The 11,825-nt window shown below is 34.4% G+C and overlaps 3 protein-coding genes across 6 annotated transcripts; all 3 read right to left on the bottom strand.

The window, feature by feature from the left end:
* Window positions 1–353: 353 nt before the first annotated feature.
* On the bottom strand, window positions 354–11,342 carry LOC145589541 (uncharacterized). Of its 4 annotated transcripts, none has more exons than XM_081646154.1 (10): window positions 11,174–11,342; window positions 5,926–6,164; window positions 5,710–5,836; window positions 3,817–4,000; window positions 3,289–3,524; window positions 2,959–3,174; window positions 2,791–2,883; window positions 1,835–1,942; window positions 1,341–1,746; window positions 354–648 (listed from the first exon to the last, which is right to left on the bottom strand). In XM_081646154.1, the coding sequence occupies exons 6-9, from the start codon at window positions 2,959–2,961 to the stop codon at window positions 1,342–1,344; spliced, it is 609 nt and encodes a 202-aa protein (XP_081502280.1). In that variant the 5' UTR covers window positions 2,962–3,174; window positions 3,289–3,524; window positions 3,817–4,000; window positions 5,710–5,836; window positions 5,926–6,164; window positions 11,174–11,342; the 3' UTR covers window positions 354–648; window position 1,341. The 4 variants fall into 4 exon arrangements, with proteins under 4 accessions (XP_081502280.1, XP_081502277.1, XP_081502278.1 ...); XM_081646151.1 differs by having other exon boundaries at window positions 357–648; window positions 1,829–1,942; window positions 11,174–11,340; XM_081646152.1 differs by lacking the exon at window positions 3,289–3,524 and having other exon boundaries at window positions 357–648; window positions 1,829–1,942; window positions 11,174–11,340.
* LOC145588769 (uncharacterized) lies at window positions 6,174–8,763 on the bottom strand. Its single transcript, XM_081645375.1, has 4 exons — window positions 7,910–8,763; window positions 7,517–7,822; window positions 7,375–7,429; window positions 6,174–7,284 (listed from the first exon to the last, which is right to left on the bottom strand). The coding sequence occupies exons 1-4, from the start codon at window positions 8,761–8,763 to the stop codon at window positions 6,610–6,612; spliced, it is 1,890 nt and encodes a 629-aa protein (XP_081501501.1). The 3' UTR covers window positions 6,174–6,609.
* On the bottom strand, window positions 8,890–10,170 carry LOC145588768 (uncharacterized). Its single transcript, XM_081645374.1, has one exon. It carries the CDS (start codon window positions 10,168–10,170, stop codon window positions 8,890–8,892), a length of 1,281 nt encoding a protein of 426 aa, XP_081501500.1.
* Window positions 11,343–11,825: the final 483 nt, after the last annotated feature.

The raw sequence follows: 11,825 nt of genomic DNA, 5'->3' as shown, positions 1-11,825 counted from the left end.
TGGCTATGCAATTTTGCCACGGGAATCTTGAAATTTTCTCCCGTGGCACAAGAGGCCGTGGCTAGAAAATTGCCACGGGAAAATGAATGTCGTGGCAAATTTTGAAATTTATGCCACGAGTATTCACGTGGAAAAAATATTCTCTTGCCACGAAAATGAACGTGGCTAACACATTATTTGCCACCAATTCTACCGTGGTGACAAACTTTGTTGCCACAAGTATTACCGTAGCTAATAAGCTTCGTTGCCTCGAATCTATACTGTGGCTACCAAACTTTGTTGCCATAAATATTACAGTAGCTAACAAAGCTAAAAATATATATAATAAAAAAAATTGCATTAATTAAAGCGAAATTAGTGCAGAATCACATACAAATACACAAAAGTTACAACTTTTATTTTATTTGTGTTTATAATACACTAAAAACTAGATTAATACAATCTATAATTATGTTCATGTCTTCTACTTTAACTTCACATGATCTGCTGAGCTGAAGTTGATAAGGCCAGAACGTATCAGATCAATTTGTTGCTGTTGTTCGAAGCGTAAAACCAGGCAAGTTTAATAGGGGATCTCATATGTGAGCATTTGTGAGATATGATGTGCTGCTGAACGACATTGAGCCCTTCCGACTCTTCACCGAAGTCCTATAACATCAAACAAAGAAAGCTTTAGCCCATCTAAATAACAATTGTAGCTCTTAAAGCAACCAACAAAGAATATGCAACAGATCTATAACAAAGACAGCGGCATTTACAACGACAACAAAAGATGCAGCATCGGCATCGGCTGCATCAACAACAATAGCTGAAGTGGCTAGCCTGGCTGCATGAACATATTATTTGTGACAATCTTATGCATTCACTATCATTGATTCTGTAACTCATCAAAATATATATATATATATATATATATATATATATAAATCATTGATTCTGCAATGTAGGAAAACTAATATAAGTCTGACTTAAGTAGCAGCAACAGGGGAAAGACTGCAGGGTAGCAAGCAGCGAAGGGGGAAAGGCAACAACAGCTAGTAAGGGGGGAAAAGACACTAGGACAAGAGGCTAGGAGAGGGGGAAAGGCAATAGCTGCCAGCACGGGAAAAAGAAAAAATGAAAAAAAAAATACTACGTATATAGGCTATTGCTTTTTCCTGTCAAGTGTAACAATTTGAATTGAAGTCTAAGCTTGCAACTGATATCCCTTTGTTTAAATATGCAGCAATTTCTAATCACCCAACCCCAGGCAATAAAGGAGCATACACATAAATATAAAAATTGGTTAAACTAGAATTTACAAAGTGCCATCAATAAACGGTGAAGATAGCATTACTTACTTCATTCCTTTGAACCTTGACATCCTGAATCATCAGAATCTGATGAACTTCCTGCTCCAAGAAAATCCAGAAGTTGACTAAACTTCTTCTCCCAAACTGCATTATTATCAGCAATTTTTCTGTCCACGTCATTCTTAACAGCTTCCGCCTCTTTTTTGGCTTGTTCAGCTTCTAATTTAGCCTGTTCTGCTTCTGTTCTAGCATTTTCAGCTTCTTTTCTTGCATCTTCAATTGCTTGATCTGCTTTCTTTTTAACTTCATTCACCTCTTGAGTAAGATCAATTCGAGAGGGCTTTACTTTAAAATGTTGCGTAATACTTCTACCAGGTCCATCCTGAATAATTTGCTCATCTGTTTTCTCATTAAGACCTTGCTCTCTTTGTTCCTTTAATTTGTTTATCTCATCCTATGAATAAACAATATTAAGTTAGAAGATAAGATGGTAAATGTTAAATGGAAAATAACAAACATAAAACTTATAAACTTACTACTACATGAGTGTTATTTGCCAAATTGATTGCATTCACAGCCTTCTCAGATTTTCTTGTACGAGTTGCAACCAACACATCAACTCGAGAACACTTCCCGCCATTCTTCTTCTTCTACAAACATTACAAGTTTTTAGAATCAAATTACACTCCTAATTATTGTACGTTTGCATATTTTGAATAAGTGCGAGAATTACTTCGTAAAATTTTTAGTGGTTTGGAAGCTAATGACATTTAGTTATGTCTAATAGAATTTAATTTTCCATGTGTCCAGAATTCAGCTAATAACAAGAATAAAAAATAAAAAATAAAAAAAACAGAAAATTATAATTAGGTGTGTGCAGGAAAGGGGCGCGGGTGGTGTGCAGGAATTCAAGGGAAGGGGGGCGTGGGTGGTGACGTGGTGTGTAGGAATGCCAGGGAAGGGGGGCATGGGTGGGTGACGTGGTGTGTTGGAATGCTAGGGCGATAGGCTAGTGTACAAGCAGGCAGGCAAGTAAGTGGTAGGAGGGAGTGGGGGTTGTTATGTATGAAAGGACTAGGTTGGTGTGTAGGAAATCCAGGGAAGGGGGGCTGGTGTGCAAGTAGGGAGGGGATGCAGGTATGTGCAGGCAGGTGGCATCTGGCAAGAGGGGGTCGGGGCAGGTGTGCAGGCAGGGAGGGGGCTGGTATGCAGGAAGGGAGGGGGCTAGTGTACAGGCAGGGCTTGTGTGCAGGTCATAGAAAATGCAGCAACAGCAGGGGAGCACTCTCCACCCACAACAGCCTGCAACAGTAACCACTTACAGCTGCAACAGGTGCTTGTCTCATTAGTTTATTTAGTGTAGCCTTTTGAGTTTTTTAGGAAATGATAGAATGTAGTAAAGGTAGTAATTAAGGCTTGATGTGAAATCGTAGATTATTGTAGTCCTATATATGGCAAGAATCAAAAGTTAAAATTAGAAAGAGTAGTTATTACATACAATTTCTTGTCTAGTGCGACCGAAGCTTTTAGTGCCATTATAGTGAGGCATCTTTTGTTGTGCCCTACTTTCACTTGCTTTTTTGCTCTTCTCCTACAATAAAAAGGATTTAATCAATAATATACGTTAATTATATAAGAATAAAGATATACTATCTGTGTATTTTACCATAACAGCCTCTTCACTCCAATAGTCAACTAAGAACTTTCATTCCACTTTAGTCAGATGACTAGGCTTATTTTTGAGACGTTCTTCTTTTGTTTTCAAGTTTTTATCATTAAAGTACTTTGATTTCAATTTGCTCCTAGCACCTCTGAATAAACGTTGTGCATGTTTCATAACACACTCCCGCCTATTTTCAGGGTCATCAAATGACCACTTCTCCTGCAAAACAACAAAAATAAATTAATTATTGCTCATACATAAAGTTGACAATGTTTCATTGTTAATAAGAGAAAGAAAAACCCCATAAAGATGTTTATTATGATAACATATTACTGTGATGCAAGCCCACAAATGGTCTAATGTTTCAGATTTATAATCGTCCCAACATTTAACTTGTACCGAACATATAGCTTTATTTCGAACTTGTTGACCCAAGAAGAAAGAAATTAATGAAGCATTATCACCAATAGCCACACCATCATCGTCAAACTCCACATTCAGTTTTTCCCCAGGAGGTAACAAGGTAAGCTTTCTACAATATACCGTTCCTCTTTTTTTTTTAGCAGCACCTGTATCAATCATAAGCTCACTAGGTAGTGAATTAACATGACTTGAAGCATATTGTCATATATATATATATATATATATATATATATATATATATATATATATATATATATATATATATTTTAGCAGCACCTGTATCAATCATAAGCTCACTAGGTAGTGAATTAACATGACTTGAAGCATATTGTCACATATATATATATATATATATATATATATATATATATATATATATATATATATATATATATATATATATATATATATATGTTTGAAGGGATAATAAAGTCAAACCTGATGAAATGTTAAGGTCCTCATTCTCTTGTACAGTCATAAGTTCCTTGTCGTTCAATGGTTCAGTATCTAAAGATGCATCTTCAAGTTCAAGTGGTTGACCAATCTGTCGTCCTTCCTCATCATAGCCCCCCCTCAGCGGTGTTATTATTCTCCCTTGTTTCTCCAATTTCTTCATCGTTTTCTGTTTACATGTATAGAATAAAAACAAGTCTTTACTGAAGTGATAAGAAAGGATTGGTTTTGACTGTTGCTGAAACTCTCTGAGTGAAACTCTCCAGAGGCTGCCACTGCTGCCACGAACACCACAGGGGCTGCTGCGTCTGCTGGGAACAGTGCAGTCCGCAACCAGCTTGTGATGGACAGCACTGACCACAGCCAGCCTGCAGGTGCTCCTGCCAGCAGCTCTGCTGATCACATTTGGTATCATTGTTGAATTATAAGGGTTGCAACTTTGTTCAATATGCGTGAAATTGATAATCTGATTTTGTTCTATGTAACCAAAAAGATCCTATCTAGTTCAGTCATATTACATGAAATATACTCAAAAATAAAAAAATTAAAATTGAAAACTTATTTGGTTAAATGGTTGGTGTTATGATCTAGCTGAAGGTTTGGCAGCTTGCTTTTTGACATGTGTAATGAATCGACCAAGGCCACCTATCTTGCATACATACCACAGGCGCAAACAACAACAACAAATGGGCACAAGCACACCAAGCAACCCACAAGACAGACACCAACAACAAATAGTAGCAGGGGACAACTTTTAGTGGTTTATCCAGTAATTATTTTGCCATTTTTTTGCTATATTTTTCTAGGTTCTAGTTGAAAATATCTGCATAATCTTTTGCCATATTTTCTAGTTAGTTATGCTTTTTTTTCCCAAGATTTCTGCATAATCGTTTTCCATAATTTTTCTAGGTCCTGTGCATTATGCTTCCTGGGAATTAGTAAGATTAAGTAAACCCAATTCACTAAGTTTGTAATTGCTTTTGTTGGGTTTTCAGTAATTTTTTTTATTTATGATTGCTTTCTAAGTTCATTTGATAACTTATTTGTAATGTTTATGATCAATTGAATGCTTAATTTCTGCAGTTGTTATTTTTATTAGGGTGGGGTTGACAAGCATGTCTTTTGAATTACTCGTTTCATCGATCATTAGCGATCAAAAAGTTAATCAGTTTCATCAATGAATATGATGCCTGATGCGTTTTTGAGGACTGCTTTCACTAGCTAGATTGCATTTTAAAATAGATTAGTGAGTGAGGTGACAGCCTCTAGCTGATGCAAAAGGTGTAAAAAAACATGGAATGCAGGTAATCGTTTTTGGCTGTACATTGTAGACAATTGAGAAGAAAACTCTCTTGTTTATAAATGTCAATAGTGTCTGTTATTGGATTATATATTTGCCATCAACATGATTTGTTTTCTTATGTATAACTGTATATAGAGATTATGATAATATTTTGCAACTCAAATTTTTTAGTCGTACTTTCTTCTTATGAATGCATTCATGGACAGAAGCATGTATGTCTAATCTATTAACATTTCAGTGTTACTATTTTGAGCCTCTGCTCTGTTATGCCATAATAGTGAGAGTGATTTCAATTTTCAGGGACCCTCGAATCTACAACTCCCCCCCTGTCTACACATGCACCTACCCACTCTCTTCACAAGCACCTGCCCCTTTCCCCTACCTGCTTGCAGCACACTCATTCCTATACCAAACTAAAGCTAAATTATAGTTCTTGTACCAGCAAATTTCAATAAGAGAGTTCACATCACTTTTACCTAATATGACATTTTGAAAGCAAAACAACAACTAAGGTACCTAATAAGATCAAACTGACAGTAATAAGCTAGAAACCAAAATCAAAAATAATGAAGTACCTTTTTCTAAGATATCCATGGCCATTGTGTTTTGTGCTTTCTTGTTCGTCTTTAGAAACTTTGCCACTGAGTTTGGTGGAATGAAATTGCCTTTTTTGTTTCCTTCTCTCAAATGTCTTATGTTAGCCTGATAAAAATTAATTAACAAAAAATTACCAGAACTATAGAGGTTGGTTGAAAAACTAAATAAATCATACTTATTAGTTCATATTATACCTTTCTTGTAAACCTGATTTGAGGTTCTATTTCATGTTCCCGATTCTCAAGCTCATCATTAGTGGGAACATATTCATCATCTTCCATGCCAGCAATTTTTTTTTTCCTTTTTGTTCTTTTTTTTTTGTCCCTTCAACCAAGCTTGTCAAAGAAGATGCGATTCTTTTTATGCCCAACGACTTAAGTCTGTTTTTGTTGGCTGCTATTGTAAGAAGCCTCTTTTTTTCATACTCATTCATCTGCATTTATAAAGTAAAAAACAAATAGGGTTAGACAATTTTACAATAGAATTTTAATAAACATTGAGTGCCTAATCTAATTTACTACCATCCACTGCATCCCTAATGCAAAGCTGCTGCCAGCTACTATACACATGGTGTACAATTACTGTCACATACTACAAGCCATTTACCAATAACTGTGCATAAAACAAAAACATCCTGACATATATCTATTCAAATAAGCCAATAAAAACACGATTGCAAAATGTGAAAAAATAAGTAATTATAACTACAAAGGTTTTTCAGGAATCCATGAATATATGTATCAACACATACAATTCATGCTAAAAAAAACAAAAAGAAAAAAAAATTAAGCAATATCAATATCATCATCGTCGCTCTCTTGGTCACCCTCACTGTCATCCTCATCATCATCCTCTAGCAAATCGTCGTCATCTAATGTTTATAAGTCCATATCATTTAGATCTTTGGGTTGATTTTCCTTGGTAGCATCTACAATCATTTCACCAATATCATCTCTTATTTCAACAAATGGATCATGAGTCTCTTGCAAATTACTTGAGCTTGAGATATGAGCACCTTCAGATTGTAGTTGTTGCAATGCATCTTCTTCACTTTCAGTCCCTTCCTTTTCTACAACATTATAGTGATGCCTTGGGTGGGTTTTCACAACAACAAGCCAATCGGGATCAAGTCCGTCACTAACATAGAAGACTTGTTGAGCTTGAGACATGAGCACAAAGGGTTCTTTGGTACGCAATGAACAAAGACTATTGACACTCACATTGCCATGTTTGTCAACTTTGACACCTCTTCCTACCTTATTGACATCCCACCAATCACAATGAAACAAAACCACACGCTTTCCATCTAAATATTGTATCTCAAGTATGTTAGTGAGAATCCCGTAGTAATCTTTTTCCATATTCCTAGCAATGCCTTTCACTGTAACACCACTATTTTGGTGTACCCTTTTCATTTCTGTATTCTTTGTGTGGAATCTGAATCCATTTGCAAGATTCCCATTGAAGCATTGAACACCATTCAAAGGACCTAAAGCCAATGTTTTCAAATCTTTCACCACTTGGTCATTGCAGTCATTAGGCAAATCGATGACCTAACAATAAATAGAATATTAGCTAATTAAAAACTTAGACTAGTACTACACTTGTAATTAAAAATAACTACAGTTGATTTTAAAAAATACCCGGTCACGAAACCAATCAACTAAATTTTTGTTTGATGTGGACTCTTCATATTCACTGAAATTCAAAAAAATAGTTGTTATAAAATGATCATGGGAAAGTATACTTGAAGTTTTTTATAAATAGAAAAGAAAAATATCATACTCTAAATAAGTTTGTGCTTCATCACAATTCTTAAGTACATATTTTCGAACTTGTGTTAACTCTTCTTCACTAAGAGACCTACATTTAGCCTTCCCTAAAGGAACACCAGACGATGCAAAAATTGATAGACCCTTGTAGTCATCATTTTCCGCATCATCATTCCTCTCAGATTGATTAAATTTTGTCTCGATTTCATTCAAGTATTTTGAACAAAAGTACATGCACTCCTCAATGATGTAACCTTCCGCGATGGAACCCTCTGGCCTACTTTTATTGCGAACATAGCATTTAAATCTACGTAAGAGCCTACAAAAATAACAAATTTTTAATAAAGAAAAAAAAGTTGACTTAGTTAATAAAAATTATTAAATCAAATTTGAAATGCATAAGTACCTTTCTATCGGATACATCCAACGATATTGTACTGGTCCACCAATTTTAGCTTCCGTAGCTAGGTGAAGACACAAGTGGACCATGATGGTGAAAAAAGATGGAAGAAATATTTTCTCCATTTCACACAAGGTGACTACAATTTCACGTTCAAGATTTTCCAAATCTTTCACTTTCAATGTCTTTGAACACAAGTCCTTGAAAAATGTACTCAACTTCACTATCACATCGTACACTTTGGGTATGGACACCCCACGAATTGCAAGTGGCAATAGTTGTTCCATAAGAACATGACAATCATGGGTCTTTAGACCATAAATTTTACGCTTATCGAGGTTTATGCATTTAGAAATGTTAGAAGAATATCCATCGGGAACCTTTAAATTCTCTAAAAACTTGCACACTTTTTCCTTTTGTGCCTTAGACAAGGTGTATAGCACCGGAGGAATATGCCACTTTCCATCTCTTAATGTAGGAGCAAGATGTTTCATAACCTTCAAATGCTTTAAATCATGTCTAGCCTTTAAATTGTCTTTTGACTTCCCATCAATATCTAGCAATGTACCAAGAATATTGTCAAGCACATTTTTTTCAATATGCATGACATCAAGATTGTGACGAAGTAAGAGGTTACTCCAATACGGCAATTCAAAAAAAATGCTTTTCTTCTTCCAATTATCATCCCTCTTTGGCAATTTCATTGTTTTACCAAATTTCATGCCTTCAAGGTCCTTTAGTTGTTCTAAAATCTCATTGGAAGATAATTTCCTAGGAGGACCTCTTTTTTCTACTTTCCCGTTAAAGGATTTATTATCTCTCCATTTATGATCGGTAGGTAGAAATTGACGATTGTCCATGTAACAACATTTCCCCTGATTTGGTAGCCGAGCGGAGCTAGTTTCTTTCATACAATGAGGACATGCTTTATAGCCTTTGGTAGACCACCCAGATAAGTTTGCATACGCGGGAAAATCATTTATGGTTCATAACAATGAAGCACGCATTTGAAAGTACTCATTCCTTGAAGCATCATAAGTCTGAGCTCCAGTTTCCCACAATTCTTTTAACTCCTCGATTAATGGTTGCAAATACACATCAATGTTATTTCCCGGTCCACTTTTCCCTGGAATTAACAAAGATAGTAATGTGTAAGGTTGTTTCATACACATCCATGGAGGGAGATTGTACACAACAACCACTACTGGCCATATACTATAGTCACTTCTAAGCCCGCCAAATGGATTAAATCCATCACTTGCTAAACCCAACCTAACGTTACGAGTCTCTGCAGAAAAAGTAGGATATTCTTTATCTAAATGCTTCCAAGCTTCACTATATGCAGGGTGTCTAAGTACTCCGTCATCTTCTCGTTTATCAGAGTGCCACCTCATCTCATTTGTTGTTTTGGACGACATGAATAGCCTTTGCAACCTCGAAGTTAGTGGGAAATAGCGTAACACTTTAGGAGAAGCTTTATCACGCTTAGTATCGCATATGGAACACTTTTCAAGGTTAGCATTCTCTTTCCAAAATAGCATACAATCATTTTCACATGCTTCTATTTTTTCATAATCGAAACCAAGATTAGTAATCATCTTACATGCTTCATAATAATTTGATGGCAAATCAGCACCTTTAGGCAAAGCATTTTTGAACATATGAAGCATACTAGTAAAAGCTTTATTAGTCATGCCATCCATACATTTGATTTGGAATAACTTCAAAATGAATGACAATTTAGAAAATTCATTACACCCGGGGTATAAAGTTTGTTGAGCATCTCTCATCAAATTTTCAAACATTTTTGCCTCTTTTGTATCCTTTTTATATCTAGGTTGATCAAACTCCTTAGGCTGTTGCTCCTCATCAAACATGTCATCTATGTCATCATTATTAGAAACTCCGGGACTAAACCTGTCATAGATCATTCTAAATATATCATCATGAGCACTATCTCCCAAATCATTTCTACTTTTCTTTTGTGGGGGTTTGAATTCTCCATGATAGATCCAACGAACATAACCTTGCACGATTCCATTCACCATCAAGTCAGTGTAAATTTCGTCCCTTGTTTTATGTGGACCATTGTTGCATCGATTACAAGGGCAAGGTACCTTCTTTTCCTCCTCTCCTAAATCACTATTCATTTCTAAGTCACCAAAAGCAAATTGAAGAAATGAATTAACTCCATTTATATATAGATTGTCTGTCCTATTAGCACACCTCATCCACTCTAAACTCTTTTGAACCTCCGGAGTATCCATGTGACAATAAAAGCTATGAATGCAAAGAGAGCTAGTTAATTGAAAAGTGATAATAATAATAATAATAATAATTAATAATATTTTGTGTCTTACTTCTTTAAGGCTGTGTTTGTTAAGAAGGGTTATCATTATTTAAGAAAACTACCTATTCTGACCACTCATACTTTTATATTGCTGACATTGAAAAATTGCAAAATTCCAAAGAGGGAGCTTCAAATTCATGGTTCAGCCTTCTACAAAATTGGCCTTTAATGTCAACTATCATAGTTTATTGTTTTTTCCAGCTACATGATATGGCATACAATTAGGTAATATGTAATATCTAGCGACATAAAGACGTCATTGGAAACATCAGCTTCAGATTTTAACATGATTTGATTATGAAATTTGATTTTTTTCTTTTCCCCTCAGATATTGTCATTATGGACTGTAAGTCCGAAGTATATTGGAGGATTGTGTTCATCAACTCAAGATGTTGGTCAAGATCTATAGCATAGTTGCAATGCATTTGAACTCAAGTACCAAATATATCATATATTAGCTATTTCTTTTCTTTAAGATGTCCAATTGTAAAAGATTTGAGGATACTGATCATGTTCGTAGGATGGCACTATTTAATTTTACTAATATCATAAATTAGACTAATTTAAGTAGCACATGCACACAAATTATCAGAAAAAGCAGATTATACAAAAAAATATAATCAAAGATACAAAGTAATTACTTTTCACAAAAAAAAAGGATTAAATTAAATGAAATCAGGAAAATTGCCATACGAAATTATGCAAATTAAAGATCAAAAATCTTAAGCCACACCAAATTGTAGCAGAAATTGTAAAAATAAAATCAAAATTCGAGAACAAATCTGTTCAACCATAGCAACTAGAATCCAACGTAATTCAATTTCTTCCACATATGTATTAGAAAAAAAAAATTAAAATCGCCATTGATTCACACATTAAAACACAACATATGAGAAAAACGAACAGTTAATAGATCTAACCTTGAAATTTTGTCCAACAATTGATCTTCTGAGCGTTAGTCGAATCTTCGAATTAGGCTCCTTCGAAAGAACGGTTTTGATTCTTAAGCAAACAAGGTTTCTGAATTTTTTTTTCAATAGGAAGGTTTCTAATTTTTGAGGATAATTTTGTGGTTTTGGTAAATGGTTTAATAAGTGGCGGCTAATTAAAAAAGAAAGTGTCGCCTAATCAATTTTGGGATTTGTGAGGGGGATTAGTGTTTGTGAGTTTTTTTTTTTTGGGGTAATTAGCTACCTAATCCGTGAACTAACTTCATATTTTTTTTTTTTTTAATACAGCCAATTTACATTATTTGTTAATTAAGATTAAGTGATACTTTATATAAGTATCAGTAAAAGTGTATAACATAATGAGCTTATGTCCTTTTTAATCTTTTTTGTGTTTTGTTGATATGTGTTTGTTTTATTTTTAATTTAATTTTAAGTGCTTAATTATATTTTTTTTTTATTACACATGTATGATTATTCATAATGTAATAACTCATTAATTATACTACCTTCGATTATAATGCCTCAAAGTTACAACTAATTAAAAATCGAAGATAATATATATATATATATATATATATATATATATATATATATATATATATATATATATATATATATTATA

Source organism: Chenopodium album, chromosome 17 (genome assembly GCF_948465745.1).
Source record: "Chenopodium album chromosome 17, dcCheAlbu1.1, whole genome shotgun sequence".
Classification (NCBI taxonomy): domain Eukaryota; kingdom Viridiplantae; phylum Streptophyta; class Magnoliopsida; order Caryophyllales; family Amaranthaceae; genus Chenopodium; species Chenopodium album.
Note: the sequence above shows the minus strand (reverse complement) of the source record. Positions and strands in the feature narration are given on the sequence as shown.

Coding starts and splice junctions, on each gene's coding strand:
- LOC145589541 (XM_081646151.1), bottom strand. Junction 1,943..2,790: donor GTCGCACTAGACAAGAAATT/GTATGTAATAAC, acceptor TAATGTTTGTAG/AAGAAGAAGAATGGCGGGAA. Junction 1,747..1,828: donor CAAATAACACTCATGTAGTA/GTAAGTTTATAA, acceptor GTTTATTCATAG/GATGAGATAAACAAATTAAA.
- LOC145588769 (XM_081645375.1), bottom strand. CDS start 8,763: ATGGACAATCGTCAATTTCTACCTACCGATCATAAATGGAGAGATAAT. Junction 7,430..7,516: donor GAAGCACAAACTTATTTAGA/GTATGATATTTT, acceptor TTTGAATTTCAG/TGAATATGAAGAGTCCACAT. Junction 7,285..7,374: donor TTGATTGGTTTCGTGACCGG/GTATTTTTTAAA, acceptor ATTTATTGTTAG/GTCATCGATTTGCCTAATGA.
- LOC145588768 (XM_081645374.1), bottom strand. CDS start 10,170: ATGGATACTCCGGAGGTTCAAAAGAGTTTAGAGTGGATGAGGTGTGCT.